The sequence below is a fragment of the Nothobranchius furzeri genome, chromosome 8 (assembly GCF_043380555.1).
Source record: "Nothobranchius furzeri strain GRZ-AD chromosome 8, NfurGRZ-RIMD1, whole genome shotgun sequence".
Classification (NCBI taxonomy): domain Eukaryota; kingdom Metazoa; phylum Chordata; class Actinopteri; order Cyprinodontiformes; family Nothobranchiidae; genus Nothobranchius; species Nothobranchius furzeri.
In genome coordinates, this window is record NC_091748.1 from 60,872,626 (window position 1) to 60,892,625 (window position 20,000).

General features: G+C 38.9%; 1 protein-coding gene across 6 annotated transcripts in view; it reads right to left on the reverse strand.

Moving 5' to 3' along the window:
• ttll7 (tubulin tyrosine ligase-like family, member 7) overlaps nt 1–20,000 on the reverse strand; it is a 96,187-nt gene that overhangs the window by 28,647 nt on the left and 47,540 nt on the right. For all 6 annotated transcript variants that reach the window (XM_070553940.1, XM_070553942.1, XM_070553939.1 and 3 more), the window contains exons 12-14: nt 17,119–17,192; nt 12,174–12,309; nt 1,104–1,190 (exon numbers count right to left, since the gene is read on the reverse strand). In XM_070553940.1, coding sequence (XP_070410041.1) covers nt 1,104–1,190; nt 12,174–12,309; nt 17,119–17,192 — 297 coding nt within the window. The remainder of the gene's footprint in view (nt 1–1,103; nt 1,191–12,173; nt 12,310–17,118; nt 17,193–20,000) is intronic.

The following is a 20,000-nucleotide window of genomic DNA, read 5'->3' on the forward strand; positions in this document are numbered from 1 at the left end:
AATACAGACACCGATATGTCAGCAACATGGTCAGCCGGTGAACGATATGTACTGCTGCATTTTAAGGGCCAATCTTTATGTCTGATATCTAGACATTTTCTAGTGTATTTTCATGCTAAAATGTCACTAATAACATCAATTGAGCTTTCCGATACATGTTGGTTCAGCTTCACCACATGGTTTATGAGCACCGCATCCCGAGAAGAGAATGTATCCATCACAGCCGGATGGCGCTTTCCCCTGCCCCATCGATGTCACCCTCCATACGTTCTGCTACAGCAAAACTGACGGGCCTCCGATTATTTTGGACACCAATGATTGTGTATGAACAAGTCCTCAATTTAGCAAAGGGATTCGGAAAATGTAGTGCTAACACTTCAACGTCTCATCCCCACACACACTCAGCGAGTGTTCCCGTCAATTTAGTTCCGGAGAGAGGGATGGACATACAGAGAAAGGAGGGGATGGAGGGGTGAGCAGAGGGGAGCGAAGCAATGTCATGGAGGGAGTAACATGCTGTCGCGAGAAATTGAGAGGGCTCATAGGTGGATGTGACAGAGAGATAGAAAAGGAGGATGGCAGATGGAAAGAAAGAAAGATAGCAGGAAGAGGGTGAGGGAGACAGCCTGACAGGTGTCCCCTTGGGGACTTGGGTCTCTTCTTTAGGGCCTCTTTCTGATTCATTCCTTTCTTCCTAGATCTGCTATCCCACTCTTTATTTTTCTGAACCACGTCCGATGTGGCTTCTATGAGCGTTAGCTCCAGGCATCTGACTACCTTCCCCCTCTGACACTCTTCTTTCTGTAGGTCCCATGAGGAACCCTTTTCCTCTGCTGCATCTCTCTCTCTCTCTCTCTCTCTCTCTCTCTCTCTCTCTCTCTCTCTCTCTCTCTCTCTCTCTCTCTCTCTCTCTCTCTCTCTCTCTCTCTCTCTCTCTCTCTCTCTCTCTCTCTCTCTCTCTCTCTCTCTCTCTCTCTCTCTCTCTCTCTCTCTCTCTCTCTCTCTCTCTCTCTCTCTCTCTCTCTCTCTCTCTCTCTCTCTCTCTCTCTCTCTCTCTCTCTCTCTCTCTCTCTCTCTCTCTCTCTCTCTCTCTCTCTACCCACCTTTGGGCCTCGCTGTTTGGAAGATTTGCCCATTAGCTTCTCATCATCCAGTTCACACTGCTCCAGTAGATCCAGTATATCTTCCTCCTACACAGGATTATATATAGAACGCACAGATGAGAAGATGAAACAATGGTTAATCATCAGCAAACAGGATTGTTCACTTCTAAAAGAATAATTAAAATGCTCTCCTTTGTTCCTGGAGTATCAAATGAGAGCCCAAGAAACAAATACATCTTCAATTAGAGAAAATGTTTAACTCCAAAGACATGTGAGCCTTATTTAGCCTCATCTAGAAAGGCACAGTTCATAAGCTGTACTCATGGAGACTGAATTTGTAGAATGCAGCATTTTGACCATCACCAGCACGGAGCCTTGTCCACATGGATGTTTTAATGCTATTTACAGACTTCAGATTGTGGCTGAAATTCTAAGTAATTGTTTTCTGCCTCTCTGTGTCAATGTGTTAATGTGTCAGCACATATGTGCACAGTGGAATATCCTCTTGTCTGAAGTCCCTGTTAAATCATGCATTAGGAATAGAACCTGTATACATGGCCTGTTGTGTCAAACACCACACCTCTGACTCCACAGAAATACATAGAAGAAAATCTGATTATACAAGCAGCACGAAATTATTAAAACCTAAAATTTCCACCTTTATAGTAGAATTATTATCACAGTAAAATATTGCTGTAGAAATATTTACAAATTACAGGTGTTCTTACACAATGAAATTCTGCTGCCATCTCAATAGTACTTTATGCTCTGAAAGCTTCCCCACCCACCGTGGTGCCAAATCACCAGTGGCCCATTTTCTTATTAAATAGCACCAAGTGTATTACATGGATGTTTTGACATGTTTTAAACAACAACAGTATTAAAAAACCTAACTTAATATGAGTGCAGAAATTATTTATATGTGCACGTCCTTACTGTCTTCATCCCTGTACTGCTTTATGCACAAATCCAATATGTAGGCAGATAAACTGGTACAGAGAATCTCTGTTTATGTAGGGGACGAGTCTGGTTAATCCTCATGAACTCTGGTCAGGACCCTTTTCATTGTTTTTTATATAATTTTTGTTGTTGCTGTTTTTTTTTTTTGGGGGGGGGGGGGCTATAAAATATGTGATTGCATGCTATTTTTTATTGATTAATTTATTAATAATGGGGTTTTTAATGTAAACTGTGTAACTTTGTCATATTTTCCTATCATTTTCTTGACCCAGCAGGCACTAAAACAACCATTCACTGGGAGAATGAATAGTCTAATCATATGGTGTCTGGTGCCTAACAACGTCATGTCTCTGACAAGAAGCAATGCTTTAGGGCAATCCATGTTTACACTTCACGTTTATCACTTTAATTTGATAAAAAATAGAGTAACGAGCATCCGACAGAAAGAGGGGGCAAACATGAGTTAAAGTTTTATTACTAACTGTTGACCACTGACCAATCATTGCTAATGTATATTGAGTGGGATGGCCTTCTTTCTCCACCAGGAGGTTCGGACATTAACTTCATTATTACATCTGTGACTTAATCTCAGAGAGAAGTGTAACTCCTCACAATGTGCATGCAAATGATTAATTGGTACTTTGTGTTCTATTTGCTCACACAGAACTGGAAAAAAGGGCATGAATTCACTCTCCTTGAATACATTTAAAACTAGATTGAGAACACTTGAAATGGATCCCATGTATTGTAACTGTCTTTTGTAATTTTGTACATAACTATCTGAGTAACTATCTTTTGCTGCCTCTTGGCCAGGATGAGGTTTTTAATTTCAATGGGACCTTCCTGGTTAAATAAAGAATAAATAAAAAATGAATAAATAACATCGGGAAAGTGTTTTCTGAATCACAAGAGCTCAGAGACAAAGAAGGATTCAAATTAGATTAAGATCTCATGATCACGCTATTGCACTTCTGTATAACTTTAATATGTGGTCAGCTAGTTTGAAAACACGGGTGCACAGCGAGGGGGAGAGGACAACAGACACTTAGGGGCGCTAAAGGGGAACTCGGCAGATTTGGCTTGCTTTTAGCATCCCCTAGTGACCGTTTGTAGAACCCAAACAAAAAACCCATCACCTTGCTGTGCGCTCGTTTTTTTAACATCTTAATCTAACAGCTCAAATGTCTCTTCTGCCTTCATTAGTGCCTACAGGAGTGATTCATCACTAAATTAAACAAATTATCTGTGTTCATGATCTAAAATATGCAGGAAACTTGATGGAACCAGGCTGCAGCACCAGGTATGTCAGCTCAAGTCCCAATAGAGCAGCCCACTGTCTGAAGTTGCAAGTGGAATATTCTGGCCACAGGGGTGCGATGGGGACTGGGTGGCCTTTCATTAACCCTGTAAAAGGTCATTTTAGCACATACAGGCTCAAGAAAATTATTTAAAAATATGAAAAAGTTGCTAAGTATCCCTTTAAAACAAGCCAGAAACTGTCTAGTGTTCCTTTAAATAGCCAAACAGTTTTCTTTAGTTGTTTAATTTACATTCCCACAGGTTGGAGAAGCAGGAAGAAAAAAATAAGGATGCTCTGCAGATAATAAATTTGTTTGAAGAGACCAAACACACACATATCGCCTTCATGTATAAGTAGTTTGTTAGAATTTGTTTCCAATTGTAGTGTTTTTACAACAGAAAAACTCAAACACCTTGAACCCATCACTGGGTCGTCCTGCAGCAGAACAAGATTAACAAAATCTATGAGAAAATCTATTTAGTTTCTATTAATTTTAAAGCTGAAAACATCTTTTGAAATGCATGTTTTGTTGTTTGAATGTTGATTAAATATATTGAGCCTTATAACACTTTTATATCCAGACCTAATAGCCACATTGGCTGAAGTTGCTTACTTCAAATGCAGTTTTGCAGTGAGTGAAGTTTGCCAAAACAAGACTTCTGTGTGCCTGTGTACTTTTGTACTTGACTCACAGAACACCACAGGCTATCAGAGCTGGTGACAGCATGACAACATTTCCTCTTTCAGATTTTGTATTCATTTGACACAAATAAAGAGATGGAATAGAAAGATATCAGCTGAAAAAGCAGAAAAATATATAGCTAACAAGAGAACTAACAATCTGATGCATACCTTTCAACCTAACTGTAATGGAAGTGGGGAGAAGGGTGATGCAAATGCTTAGGAAAACTGTGTAACCCATGGCTTGCATGTTTATAGCACAGTGGCTGAAAGGAAGAGGCTGCACGGCAGTCAATCCACACATTATTTTCTAAGAATAAAACACAGACTATTTTCTTTGATACTGTGACAGTTCATGACATTTTTCAATTCACATGGCCCTGAGACGCTCACAAAGGTAGCAAACGTGAAAGTTTCAGGTACAAAAGATGTCAGACCTGAAAGAATTGTTATGTTTGCAGGCTAGTGCCCTTTGGCCTTCCACTGAAATGGTTACCAATGAACATAGTGAAGGTCAGAAAGTGAATTTTGCAGGGGCTCCTCCAGAAATTTTTGATAAGGGTGGCCAAACGGGTCCAAAGACATTTTTGGGGAGGCACACCAAAATTGGTCTTTATTGTAACTCTGGGAGAGTTTAGCCTGTGGCGATGCACTGCATTGCTCCTTTAGTCGTTTAAAAAAAAATAAAAACTGTATATTTCCAAAGACTTTACTCAAAATGTACAAACACAAAAATTTCAGAAAAATATATTTCAGTTATTTAAAATGTAATTTCAACATTTATTTTAAATTGTGTTTTTATTTTTTTTTAGTTTAATTCACCTGTTGCTGTGTTCACAAAAACTATGGAAATCAAAACTTTTTTTAATGGTGAGAAGCAGACACATGTATTTTTTTATTCTGATTATTTCTTTACTCATCGTAAACTTATCGTTTGAACATCAATATGATTTATTAACACCGGCTTTTCCTGGGGGGGCAGCAACTTTCTAGGGGTGGCCATGGCCACCTCTTGGAGTTGCCATTGGAATTTTGTGGCAAACAGAACAAGATGTATTTTTTTAAAGACAGAACGTTTGTCTGCTTTAAGGGCAAATTAGGGGTTTAAAGGGGGATTATTAGGACTTATTTAATGGCAAATCTGCAAAACAAGCTAGCTTAAAACTTTGTTTCATGACTTTCATGACAACATTCTAATAGCTATAAATATATTAAGGACATTAAAAAGGAAAAAAAATAATGAAGCTGTTCTAAAAACCTCAGCCAATAATATGACTGAGCCTGAAACCAACAATTTGACCATCCAGTTGCTGTCCCACCACACTTCTGCATTTACCTGGGTCCTCCACTCATTACGCACTTGCGTATTTAGCAACAGAACACCACTGGTGTGAGAGGTTTGCCGCTTAATAAGAGGAGAAACAGCCGCCTGCTACCACTTCAACTTCAGAACAAACTACCAGAGTCCCAAAAAGAAAAACTACATTTGAAGTCACGGACAATAAAAGACATTTGGACATGGAAAACGGTGACTGGTGTTTAGCGTTCTCTTCTTTACTGTGTAAATGTGCGCTCCCATATCAGGAGAGCATGGCCAAAATATAGCCAACTGGAGGGGCTGAGAGTTCTGTGACTGTGTTTTTAAAAGCTAGCTAGTTTAGCAAATTTAATTAAGCAGCTTTAGGTTATAATTGGGGATGTCCAGATCCATGTCACTGGTGCAGTGGGGTAGCCATCGACATAAATATACGTACGACATAAATATATATGACATAAATATGGGGTAGCGCAGCAATTTTTGCTATCAAGATTTTGATCTGCTAAGTTAAAAAGTAACTTGTGTGGTGAAAAAGAAGGCAGCAGTTTTTCTGGAGGACTGAGAGGAAATGCATGATGATCAGAGACAGACGTGACAGGAAAATAGGAAAATAAAAGCCAAGAAAACAAAACAAAGTTCTTAAAAATTTAATGTAGGTAGATTTATCGCACTACATGTTTTTACATTTATTAAGCAACAATTTATCATCAGGTAATATTTATATATTTGACCCAATTCAGATCACCTTCAAAACTCAGTCCCACGACCAGGGCCGTATCAAGGCATTTTGGGGGCCAAGGCAAAATTAATCCATGCCAGGTATTTTAAGTTGAGGTGCTCTTTGCTTTTACTTTAGACTTTTTTTATATTTGAACTAATGTCCAAAAGTGAACAATTAATCAATTACTTGATTGTTCAAGCTATCCCACAGAAGTGATCTTCTTGTTAACACAGTTTTTAAATATTAAAAATTTAATTAAATAAAAAATAAAGAACATTCTGGATCTGTTTCTTTGCTTTCTTTATTTTTTTTATGTATCTAAAATATTGGATCGAGACTCGGTATCTGCAGATTGTCAAAATCTAATGACTCAGACCCTAGGGCAAAGAAACCTGATCGGAACATCCCTAGATATAATGGCTCTACAGCCAATAGAAAACATGCTTATGAAGCTCTTTTTTTTTTGGATTAAATCTTTATTTGGAATGAACATATATCAATAAACAAGACAAGATGTAAATGACATAGGAACATGGTCATTCCAGTATTTTTTTTCACCCTTTTCCCCTCCCCAATTGAATCCAAGATGAGTAGTGGACGGAAAGAGCATCCCATCCTTCACAGAGGAGTATCAAGGAGAGTCCCTTAATATCTAAACAACTGAAAAAAGACTGTGCTCGAGAGGGGAACCTGTAATAGTTAACGGGTTAAACACATTTATATGGAACAGTAAACATAACCAGGAACTGAGGGGTTGCCTGTGCTGCTACAAAAAAAGAAATTAAATTGCTAGGTTACAAAAAGTTGATTAACAGTTGAATCACATAAAGTCCGCTCTTAAGGGGGAAATGAATAAGATCCACTTGCTCCAGATTTCATAGAATTTGGTCTTCCTATTATTTAACAAATATGTCAGTTTTTCCATCCTAAGTATCTCTAAAATGATCCCGTACCAATCATCCAGTGTGGGGAGTACAGGGCTCAGCCATCTTCTCGTTATTGTTTTCTTACATGCCACCAAGAGTAATTGCACCAACTTAATCTCACTCCTACATCTCAGAAAGGGGACAAGCCCCATGTATAAGACCTTAAAGTCCAAAGGGATTTGAATGTTCAAAACTGTATTTAATGCGGTCTGAACTCCCGTCCAAAATTCCTTTAACTTGGGACAGTCCCAAAAAATATGCAAATGATTAGCAGCAGTAGCGCCGCATTGTCTCCAGCACGGCGTATGGGTGCCTTGATATCTCTGCTGGTACGGCGTTTTGAAATATCTTATAATATTCTTCCAGCCATGTTCCCTCCAGCTCTCTGAGCTGGACGTTGACCACTGGAAAGACCAAATTTTGCTCCACTCCTCTGAGGAAATATCAGCTCCCAATTCCCTCACCCATTTGTCCTTGATATAAAAAGTGTTGGCCTCACCGGCACTAGAGATGGCTTTGTATAGTTTTGAGATGGATTTAGTTGGTGTCATAGTTAAAGCACTTTTCATGAAGCTCTTTTTTACTAAGTCCCTCTCACATAAAGCGATCTCAGCAGTTTTTTTTTCTTGACATTTTCCATACCTTCCAGAAAAATCTGTTTCAGGACCCCGTCACTTTAGGAAAACAAGCTGAAGCTGGCCATGCCCACCAATCCTCACTCAAACTGTTATAAGCTGAGAAGCTCCGATAACCAGGAGGGGCTCGCAATAGAGCAGCTTCTCCTACAGCCTGGAGAGGTGAGGTTCTATGCACGCACACCCCTTGTGACATCAGAAACGGGAACCTTTTAAAATGGCTGGTATTAGGCACAAAAATACTAAAAACAAACTTGGCCAGAAAATGAATAAGCAAGATTTGTGACATTTGGACTTTATAGAGGCTGTAGAGACCCACCTGAGAACATGAGATGTAAAAGGTGAGGTGAGTTTTGCATGTTATGTTCTCTCTGGAGTCAATCCACTCACCGGCGCGTGATGGCTCGCTGGTAGCATTACTCCCGTTATTATGCAACCAGGAAACCACTTAGCGTCATGATAACAGCTCGTTTTGACAAAGGGGCTTAAAACTAAACAATTTTGAGCTAGGGGTGTTTCTCAGTGCCAAATACCCTTGCCTGGATGTCTTGGTCCCGCTCCGGTTGCTTAGGATATACGTCATCAGCAACCGCCAAGGCGTGTGCCAATGTTTATGTTCTACCGAGGCATCTGTTCTCCATTTGTTAGCCGTTTAGCTAGCTGAGCAAGGATACATGGGAGGCGTCTTGTAGCCTAGCCTTGGTAAAAAATTTCCCACTTTCCAATACACAGCAGTATATTCAGAAGGATAGGGGATCAGCAGCAGGCAACTACTTTGGGGGCAAATTTTAAGTTTAAATCTAAGTCAACTAATTGTAGCAATTGGGCAGATATCTGAAATGGTTTTTGTTTTTATTTATTTATTTTTTTACATCCAAAGCAGTTATTTATGGTTGGTTAGTTGCTTAGTAGTTACAGCTTCGGTGGCTAGCAGGTAGTAACTCGCTTACATATTTAACTAATATATACACAATTTAAAAAGTAAAAGGCCTGTTATATATTTATATGGCACCTGGCCTCACAACACATCGCCTTGACATTGAGAAGTACCCTAGGACTTGGAAGTCAGGAATAAAAACAACACCGAGCTCATGCTATAGGCTGAGATATGAACCCAGTCACATGACTAAATCACTAATAATTAGTTCACCAAATCACAAAATCATGCGTAAATAGTTGCTAGGTGTGCACTTGTTGTTGCTCCCAGGTGGACAAAGTCAAGAAGGACACCCACTGGGTGTTACTTTGAGGCTTGGTACACATAAACTGTGGCTTCTGGTCATGACACCTTCTTTATATATATATATATATATATATATATATATATATATATATATATATATATATATATATATATATATATATATAATTTTGTGACTTGCTAAACCTGATCCTGTCTTCTGCTGGACATTTTTGAAGTAGCAGAGGTAGACAAAAAGCGTGGAACTCCGTTTTCAGCATAACAGAAATTTTACATGAAAAACGCCTGAGACAAAATTTGTATTTTATGCTAAAAAACTTGCATTTAACAGTTGTTTGCTACATTTGACCTTTTTTGTTTTTTGCTTACACCCTATAGTTTCATTCTGAGTGCTGAAAATGGTTCGTCACAAATGTTTGTGGTTTTCACAGTAATTTTTTTCCTACTTGTATTTATTTAATTTTTTTGTTTACTTTCAGGTTCAGTGTGCGAACACAGTATGACAAAATGATGAAATGACTAAATTCACACAGGTGAGGTTGTGCTGAAAAGAATGATACCAAACAAGGTATAAACAATCAAATGTAGAGTGAAATATAAAGGCGAAGACTAAAACTTTTCTAAAGGGCTAATTATACCGCCAACTCCAGAGGGTTGCACAGGTAATTATCACATAAGAGCTCTAATTTCAGTTAAGGTCATATGGGTATTAATGTAAAAGTGCAAGTCAATTAAAGTCAAACTTTACAACTTGAATTTTAATTGTAAGTAAAAAAGTTTTTTGGGTTGTGATGCTAGTGTAACTAGTTTTAATTACAACTAAAGGTGCAGTTTTACTAAATCAATATTCACTTTACATTCTTTTATGTTTCTGCCATCAGCTGACTTGTGATCAAAAGAGCATTTTTAACCAAAGTTTCTGGTTTTGTTTTATTATAAAATGTTATCTCATCAGTGTGAGCTGAACGCAAAGACTTATTTACAAGAACCACAGAGCTATTTAGTTCATCACTGAGTTGATGAAACTACTGTTTGGGTACATTTCTCAAAATGTTTATGAGATACTATGTTCCAAAGAATGTGACAGACAACCTTGAAGCAAACTGCACCCTTCCAAGAAGTAAACATGAAAGACCCACCATAATAACAATCAGTGTGAGATGCTGAGCTCAAGCAAAATATCTCAGGCTGAACTTTTTGTCTCCACTGTGACAATAAAAGAAACACACAGTGTATAAAAACAAAAGGAAATGCCAGTTAAAAATAAAATATTCATGATGTGATGATTATCACGCTGAACTTCAGGGACCTCCTTTCTTTCTCAGAAATGGTCCTGATCATTATCTCACACTATGGCTCTTAAAGAGGACCGGTCAGTTGTCAGTCACAATTGTGTGACCAGATATGAAGTAACAGACCTAATCTCAGGCTACCTTTCTCCTTTGAACATAATCCCCATCTCTGTGCGGGCTAAATTAAATGTCTGTGTTTCGCCTCAGCCCGATCTGTGATTGATATCTCTGTAAAGTTTCTCTATACCTGGAAAGAGAAACCTTATAAAGACAATGAGTACTTTTTACCATTAATTTCTGGAAATATCTGTCAAAATGTTCAAAATGAATTAAATGATGCCCAGTTGTTGAAAAATATTGGTGACTTTGTAACATATAACCATAAAAATCTGGTCTAAAATACATGGGAACGGGTCTAAGTCTCTGAGCGACGCCATATTAGATGCCATGTTTCTTACTACAGAAACCCATGGGGACAAAATGCATTTAATGATTTGTGACAAATGGTTACAAAACTTTTGCCATTCGTAAATGTTGTTGTTTTACACATATACCTCTTCACTAGTTGCCAGTGATGAAAGGGAGTCTGATGTGCTTGTTATTTTGCTGAAGTTGGCACTCCCCAGGGTTTTATCACCTTAATGGGCATCTGTTGGTAAGGTCCAACACAAAAATACTGCTTGCTTGCAACAATTTAGGTATCTACTGTCCCCATCACCAGGAAAAATACACAAAGTCACTTAAAAAAAAGAAGAAGCTAAAAGTCAAAAACCAAATGTAGGCATTGTGAAACTGGAATAGCTGTTTCTGACAGTGATGTGATATGAATTTGTAGTGTCAATACTCTGTCAAAGTACTTACTTTCTTTTCTCATCTGCAGCTTTTCTCCTAATTGATGCTTTAGTGTAAGAATACTTTTCGTTGCTCCTCTCCTAGTGTGTGTGTTGTTGTCATTGTTTTGTTCACGTTAAACTGACATGATGACAAAAAATTGGCTCTAAAAGTCCCCTTTTGTAAAATGTTTAAAAATCTATTTCCAATGGAAAACACAAAAGTGACAAAGCAACTATCTCTACCTTTCATCGTCTTTCCAATGTGCAATCCTCGTATCTCTCCGTCAACCTTTTTTCATTTTGACATTTGTCCTCACACCTTCACCCTAACAGTTTAGCAGAAGCTTTATTCCTCTTCCTACTGAAAGGGCTTTGGTATTCACAGCACATCTACACACTGACCCCAACCCTGTTAAGCTATTGTGAAAAGTGTACGTGTGAGCACTGTATATGTTCAATGTCGTGATCTTTAACATAAATTGAGTAAAGCATTTATGTGTGGGAAGCAGCTGTCAGCGACTCAAAACTAACACTGTCGTGGAAAAAAATTGTTATAAAAATACAGAAAGAGGACTGACAAAGAGAGAAAAACGCTGAACTAAAGAAACAAATGACTGTTCTGTGGGATTTGATTTTCTTTTAAAACCTTGTGCACAATTAAATAAATGTTTGTAAAAAGAGTATGAATGACCAGTAGGGCAGTGGCGCATATTGTGGTTCCTACATATTGTCAAACATTAAGACAAAAATCAAGGACTGTAAGACACGTTCTGCATTATTTGCACATCCTCATTCACCTCTGTGAGCAGAATCTTAATAGAAATGTGTGTGTGTGTGTGTGTGTGTGTGTGTGTGTGTGTGTGTGTGTGTGTGTGTGTGTGTGTGTGTGTGTGTGTGCGTGCGTGCGTGTGTGTGTGTGTGCATGTTTTCTGCTTCTTCTCATCCATAGTTGATTGAATGTTGTGTGTATGTGTTCAGGTGTGGATCTATGCTGGTTTCTGTAGTGTGTGTGTGTGTGTGTGTGTGTGTGTGTGTGTGTGTGTGTGTGTGTGTGTGTGTGTGTGTGTGTGTGTGTGTGTGTGTGTGTTCAGGTGTGGATCTCTGCTGGTTTCTGTAGTGTGTGTGTGTGTGTGTGTGTGTGTGTGTGTGTGTGTGTGTGTGTGTGTGTGTGTGTCCGTGACAGGCTGCCACTGATGTACGTGCCTTCATTCGTTTCAGAGGATTATTCATTTCCTTTTGAAGTGAGGCAGCTCGCCCGGCGAGGAAGGTCTGAAAGGCGGCCGAGAGCAGGCTTTCATACTTTTCCAACAGCAGCTTGTCGTCTGGGGGGTAAATACGTCTGTAGGCCGCAGAAGCAGAGAGACAGGGGGAAGGAGAGTGGAAAAACAGAGGGAGAGGGAAGGAAACAAAGAAGGGTTATCAATGGAGAGAGCCATGGCATGAGAGGGTGGGGTAATAAGGGATGGAGAAGAGAGAAGAAAAAAAAAGAGTTTAGGGTCCAAAAGTGGAGAGAAATTGAATAAGAACAGGGGATTGGGGTTAAGCAAAAAGAGGCATGTGAGGTTAAAAGAGGAGAAGTAACAGAACTTGAAGGGAGGGGGTTAGTACAGTATGAAAAAAAGACAAGGGAGAGAAAAGGTATAGCCAAATAGATGGAGAGAAAAAATCAAGAAATAACAGGAAAACAACAAAAATATATAAGTATAGACAATTGAATGGAGCAAGGTACATTAAGAGGTCAAGTCACGGCAGATGTGAGTGGTGGGTGAGCATAAAAAGGCAAAAAATATCAGGAAAGAAAAAGAAAAATGTTTAGTGAAAAAAGTGAGGCAACAGACAAAAGACAGATGGGAAACCGCATTTAGAGATAAGAAGGGGGAGGAAGGAGAAGATACAAAAAGACGAAGTTTTGCCAGGAGCCCTTGAGACAAGAGAATGTACAAACTTCCTTAAAACAGTCCTTGTGCATTACATCGATACTAAGATGTCCACTTCACTGTTTTTCTGCAGCCAAAAGAACCTACTTACACAATTTGCTTCCTTTCGCTCTCAAGACTAAACTAACGATGTCCAGTGTTTATCTTAGACCAGAATGGACTTGAACAACGTAAAAACTAGTGCCTCCCACCGGATACTTTGGCCCTAAAATCAAATTAATGTCTGCTTTTAGAACAAAATAAGCATTAGACTATATATATATATATATATATATATATATATATATATATATATATATATATGTATATATATATATATATATATATATATATATATATATATGTATATATATATATATATATATGTATATATATGTATATATATATATATATATATATATATATATATATATATATATATATATATGTATATATATATGTATATATATATATATGTATATATATATATGTATATATATATATATGTATATATATATATATATATATATCGGTCACTTCAGTTATCTGTTGGTGGTACATCCCATGCATGTGTTTGTCCTCGCGCGATGGTATTTCCGTATATAAAAAAATTCCCATCTTACCCTCCGCGGGTGCTCTCATCCTTCCAAGCTCGGGTCCTCTACCAGAGGCCTGGGAGCTTGAAGGTTCTGCACAGTATCTCAGCTGTTCCTAGAGCTGCACTTTTCTGGACTGAGATGTCTGATGTATTCCCTGAGATCTGCTTTAGCCGCTCCTCCCGTCTGGGGGTTACTGCCCCGAGTGCCCCGATGACCAGGGGCACCATCAATGTCGTCAATCTCCAGTCTTGTCAAATTCTTTTTTGAGGCCCTGGTACTTCACTAGCTTCTCATGTTCTTGTATGTGTGTGGGATGTAAATGGTTGGGCAGCCTTGTTAATCTTCATGACTTTCGAATACAAATTGTTGGTTGTTATGATAAAAAATTTCAGTTAAATTTATCATGCAGGAGACACACAGTGATATTTGAGAAGTGAAATAAAGTTTATAAGATTTACAGAAAGTGTGCAATAATTGCTAAATAAAATTAGGCTATGTAGTCATTTTAATGATTCCAAAAAATTTAGAACAAATTTTTGGAGCTCGAAATTTGTTTGGTAAGCTCAGTGACCCTTGACCTCTGTACACAGGTGAATCTAATTATGAGAAAGAGTATTTAAGGGGGGCAATTGTAGGTTTCTCCCCTCTTGAATTTTCTCTAAAGAGTAGCAACAAGGGGGTCTCAAAACAACTCTCAAATGACCTGAAAAGAAAGGCTGGAAGTGGCAGACCGAGAAAAATGTCAGATAAACAGAATCATAGAATGGTGAGAACAGTCAGAGTCAACCCACAGACCAGCGCTAAAGACCTGCAACATCATCTTTCTGCAGATGGAGTCACTGCATCGTTCAACTAGTCAGTGCACTTTACACAAGGAGATGCTGTATGTGAGAGTGATGTAGAGGAACTTTTCTCCGCCCACGGCACGCACACAGAGCCACTTGAGGTTTGCTAAAGCACATTTGAACAGACCAGCTTCATTCTGGAATAAGGTGCTGTGGACTGATGAAACTAAAACTGAATTATTTGGGCATAACAAGGAGCGTTATGCATGGAGTAAAAAGAACACCATTCCAGGAAAAACACCTGCTACCTACAGTAAAACATGGTGGTGGTTCCATCATGGTGTGTGGGGTGTGTGGCCAGTGCAGGGACTGGGAATCGTGTTAAAGTTGAGGGACGCATGCATTCCACTCAATATCAGCAGATTCTGGAGACCAATGTCCAGGAATCAGTGACAAAGCTGAAGCTGCACCGGGGCTGGATCTTTCAACACGACAATGTCCGTAAACACTGCTCAACATCTACTGAGGCATTCATGCAGAGGAACAAGTAGAACGCTCTGGAACGTCCATCTCAGTCCACAGACCAGAATATTACTGCAATTCTGTGGAGTGAGCTAAAGAGAGCTGTCTATGCTCAGAAGCCATCAGACCTGAATGAACTAGAGATGTTTTGTAAAGAAGAATGGACCAAAATACCTTCAGCTAGAATCCAGACTCTCTCATTGGAAGCTATAGGAAGCATTTAGAGCAGGGGTGTCAAATATGCGGCCCGCGGGCCGGAGCCGGCCCGCAAGCAGGTTAAATCCGGCCCGCGAGATGGTTGTGTAAACTTTATTTTCATACTTTACAATGTACGTAGAGTGAAAATAAACGTATCATTGTGAGCAAGTTTTCTCTGTTATGAGTATAAATAAAACAAAGCTGTGCTCAAGGCTCACACAAGAACTTGAGTCACATCCTGAAGTTGGCCGCCACTCAGGATGTGACTTTTGACGTTGATGTGCTGGTGAAAGCTAAAAGATGTAAAGTAAAATGAGTCAAGTATACTTTAAGTGCTGCATGAAACTGATCTAGCCATGTGATCTGTAAGCTCTGAATCACTAAGGAATGTTTTTATTATTCATTGATTTTTTGATTTTTTTCAAATTTTCAAGTACACTTCAGGTGTTGTACTATTTTGGATATGCTGTCCTCAGGCTCCAGCTTTGTTTGATATTGATTGTATTAAAACAAAGAAAACAATCTGAATTTGTTTTTAATTTACCGGTTCGGCCCACGTGGGACTAGATTTCCCTCAATGTGGCCCCTGAGCTAAAATGAGTTTGACACCCCTGATTTAGAGGCTGTTATTTCTGCAAAAGGAGGATCTAATAAATAGTGAGTTAATTTCATTTTTTGTGGCGCCCAAATTTATGCACCTGCCTAATTTTATTTAAACAATTATTGCACAGTTTGTGTAAATCCTATGAACTTTGTTTCACTTCTCAAATATCACTGTGTGTCCTACAAGATATATTTAACCGAACTAATTTTATCATAAAAAACAACAATTTATACAGGAAAGTCATGAAGATTAACAAGGCTGCCCCAACATTTACATTCTTTTATATATATATATATATATATATATATATATATATATATATATATATATATATATATATATATATATACATTCAATGTTTATGGCAAGCCCCACATTTTATTGCACTTTAACCTGAATTCCCACTATGGTTTCCTCATAATGAATGAATTAATTTAATTAATTACACCTCTATTTGTCCCTAATTGAGCCGCAGAAGGAAGCACATTTTCTACTTCAACATTTAACATCATAAATAAATATCCACAGCTGCTGCAAACTCTCAGCTGAGTTTCTTGTGAATGCCATAGGGTCCTGGTTTACTTGTACCCGATACAGATTTGATCTAATAGCCAAATGTAAGTGAGTTCATTACTCATACTCATCTAATGAGAAGCAGTGTGTTAATCAGAGTTCACTGCAGCGCCAGGGCATCGTTTGAATGCTAAGAGGTCTCTATTAGGAGTGCTCCAGACAGACCTCAGCCCGCCTGATTGACTGTCTGGCAGCCTGTCGAGAAGCAGGAAGGAGGTGACAGCACTTCATGCAGACCTGGAGCAGCATTCTTACCAGGCAACCAGTCAAGTGATAAGTCAAGAAGTCCCTTAGACTTAGGGAGCCAGTGAGACAGGTGAGTGTGTCACATGGTTATGAATGTTATATGTTATATTTTTGCACGCAGTTGAGAGAAACAACATGTATCAGAAGTTGGAATAGTTGTAGGTGTTTACATGCTGGGTAAAGAAACGGAGACAGAAGAAAAGCTGAGAGAAAAGGAGAAGGAACAATTTACACAGGACAAGCAGTAAATCAGAAGTTGCTGTCATGCTGTAAGGTAAATCTGCTCCATCTGTGAGGTTAGAAATCGACACGCTCAGTTTCTTCCAGAGCACCAGCTGGAGTTTTAGAAAGAAACAAAAATACAGCGTGGAAGAAAGAGAAGATGGTTTGCAGCTGGGAAGCAAAGTTTATGTGCTAAATTTAGTTTCTAAAATGCTGCAAAATTATGAATTTGCCTAAAGGAACAGTTAGTTGTGCTATTACAAACTTCCTCTTTCTTTTTCTCAATTTAACTTGCAATAATGCAGTTTGTTAAATTCTCAGAACTGTTTTCTCTTGCTCCTTCTGTCATCGGCAATATTGATTGCGACAAGAGTCTGACAATCTGCAGCTGTACTCAGGAATGAAAGAAAGCGGGCACAGAGACAGTGGGCGGATCTGCTGAAGAGAGGACCCACTGTTGCCAGATGGTCATATCTTTCCTACCTGTAATTCCCCAGATGTAGATTCTCATGTTCTTCTCTGGAAATTTGTTTGCGAACCTGTGCAAGTCGTTCTTTCTAAAAGCAGAAAAACACCAAAAGAAAAATTAACTGTCACCAACAAGAAAGGTAAAATGGGTCCCATCAATCAATGACTCATCATTTCTATTTTACACTCTCGATAGTGCATTATAAAGGTGTAAGCGTGTGCCTCGGCTGGTGAAACTGTCATAAAGCAGAGAGGAGGTGACCACTTTGCAACTAGCACTGCAATATCATTAAGTACGGAGTGATTTGAGCGGTCCAGAGCCTGATCTTATGCTTCAGCCAAAACACCACTCAAAGATGAGGTGGTGGCCTTTTGAAAAGAGCGCCCTGGCAGTTTTTGTTCCTTATTCCCACTGATTACCGGCGTTTCTATCAAAAGTCTAATCAAAGGAGGTGGGAGGCATTAAAGCACAAGTGGCTGCCACTTTCCACCCTGTAGATGAGAAAAGCTCCCATGATTCTTTCATTTGAAAGAAAAAATAATTAAACAGTACGCCTGTCTCAGAAAACTTTGACTCTTTTGACATGAAATAAAAAGTAAGTGCATTTTTTATTCTTTCTACCTTTCTTCTCATTTGAACCATCACTTCTCTTCTTGTGATCTGATGCATTGTTCAAATGTTTAAAGCGGCATACTTAATTTTTCGTCTAAAACTCGGTTCCATTTTGTTGAATGTTTTCGATTTTCCAGCCTTTTGATTTGAATTTGATGATCACCAACAGGTTCAGCCTACAATGGGGCAACAACATGTTTACCACAACGCTGCGTCACTTCTCCTTTTACATGAGAAGTGAAGCCTGTCAACATAGCGGAGCTGAAGGGACCACTTGCTGCTATTTAAAGTGAAATGTTTTCCTGCTTGACACAGCGTTTGAGCTGCTCAACAGGTTAAGGTCTCCATGCTAGGTGAACTGTCCGCTGAAGAACCCAATCCAGATGGTTTTGTCTCTTTGGACCGAACGAGGAAATTTCCTGACTTTAAAACTGGTTTTCTGCTATTTTCTTTGCACTTGTGGATGCAACAAGCGGCACTCAGTGACAGCGGCATGATGATTGACATGTGCTTTGGTTTGAAAGATCAGTACAGTTCAGTCATATCAGTGCTGGTCTTGGTCCTTGTCATGAAATCCTTCAACTATTTGTAACACTGCACTAAAAAAGCAAAAAGTATTTTAAAACAGACAGTTGAACCTAAAGACTCCATCTAGCTGAAGCTCTTTTCTCCCTATCAACATGATTGTTCTTAATTCAATTATTCTAATACGTTTTAATAAAACAACTACTTTTATTAACTCTCTTTAAAGGGCCTGTATCACGCAAAATCAACTTTTTGGAGCTTTTAACCTTGTTATATTGTTATTTTGTCTTTAAAAACATCCCCAAAATATTTATTGGCTTCACACCATTGGCGATGTATGTAATGGATAAACCCTCCGTGCCATCATCTGTAGTTTTCTGAAGAGTTTAACTGAAGCCCAGTAGGCAGTTCCCACCACCACTATCTTGGCTGTGTCACGCATCTCATCAATCCCGGAAAATACAAAAATGGAGCTGAGGGCGGGACTGTGAGAGTGGTGGCAGATGATTGACACCCATCAAACTTTGAAACAAACTGGGCTAAGTAAAGCTAATGGAGGTTGGCAGGGGCTTTAGACAACAAACCGTGGTTGAGCATCTATGCTACCCTCTACTTTTATGGGTAGAACACTCTCAAGGTGAGGCCAAGGCTGAGGCCTTCCCTGGACCAAGCTGCTAGCACCGACAGCTCACCGGCTGCCTGTCAATCAAATGAGCACGCCCCCAAGTATTTACGTTTTCAAGCTTTAATTACGTGTAGATTAGGGAGTTACAAAAAACACCACCCCCCTAAGAGTTGTCAAGATGGTAAACTTGACATATTAAAACTAAACTGTTTTCTTGTACCAGGCTGTAAACATGTTTATTACTGCTGTGAAGTTGGCATTTTTAACATGGGAGTCGGTGGAAACTTGCTGCTTTCTGGAGCAGTGGATATCCACCTAGTGGATAAGGAGGGAACTGCCATTTTTGTCACTTCCTCATTGGCTTCACTTTGGGCAGGCAGAGTTTATCCCTTGCTTCGCACATGAAGCTGGGCTATGCAGCTGCTAATCCATTGGTCCTTGTCAGACACGTGACCTGCGTGTCAACCACACCCCCTTAGCGCCATTTTAGGTGTATGACTCGCCGCAGCTCATGTTAAAGTGGAACAAGAGCGAAAGGGATGGATAAAAAGAACAAGACCAAATGAATTCCTTACAGGAATAAAATGATGAAGGAGGCTAGAAATTAGTATTTTCACAAATTGTCTACAACATTGTTTACAACAACAAAGGAAACAAACAGAGCTCGGAAGTTTCATTATTGCTGAAAATATATCACTCGAGTAAGCACAGCACTACTGCAACATATTTATAATCAAGTAAAAGTAAAAAAATTGCCGTTCAAAAACATGACTCCACTAACACAGACGCTGCGCCAGGTTTTAGATTCTGGATGAACCTTAAATAAACAAGTTACTATCAATATAAGTTACAAGCAGCTACAGAAACAATACCGACATGCTGAGGTCGCACTGGACATCTTTGTTTTCATTTTGACCGACATAGTTTAAAAAATGGTCATGACTGTTTCTTCCCATCATTTTTGTTTCTCCTATAATAATAAATAAAAATTCACAATTTGATTTTCATTCATTTTTCATTCAAATTTTGTCTAATCAAGCTGAGCGTGTCCAGTAACATATTAATGTTACGATTAAACGATTTCACTTAAAGTAGGAACAGTTTACCTGCTGTGTTCTGGTTCTGCTGCTGGGC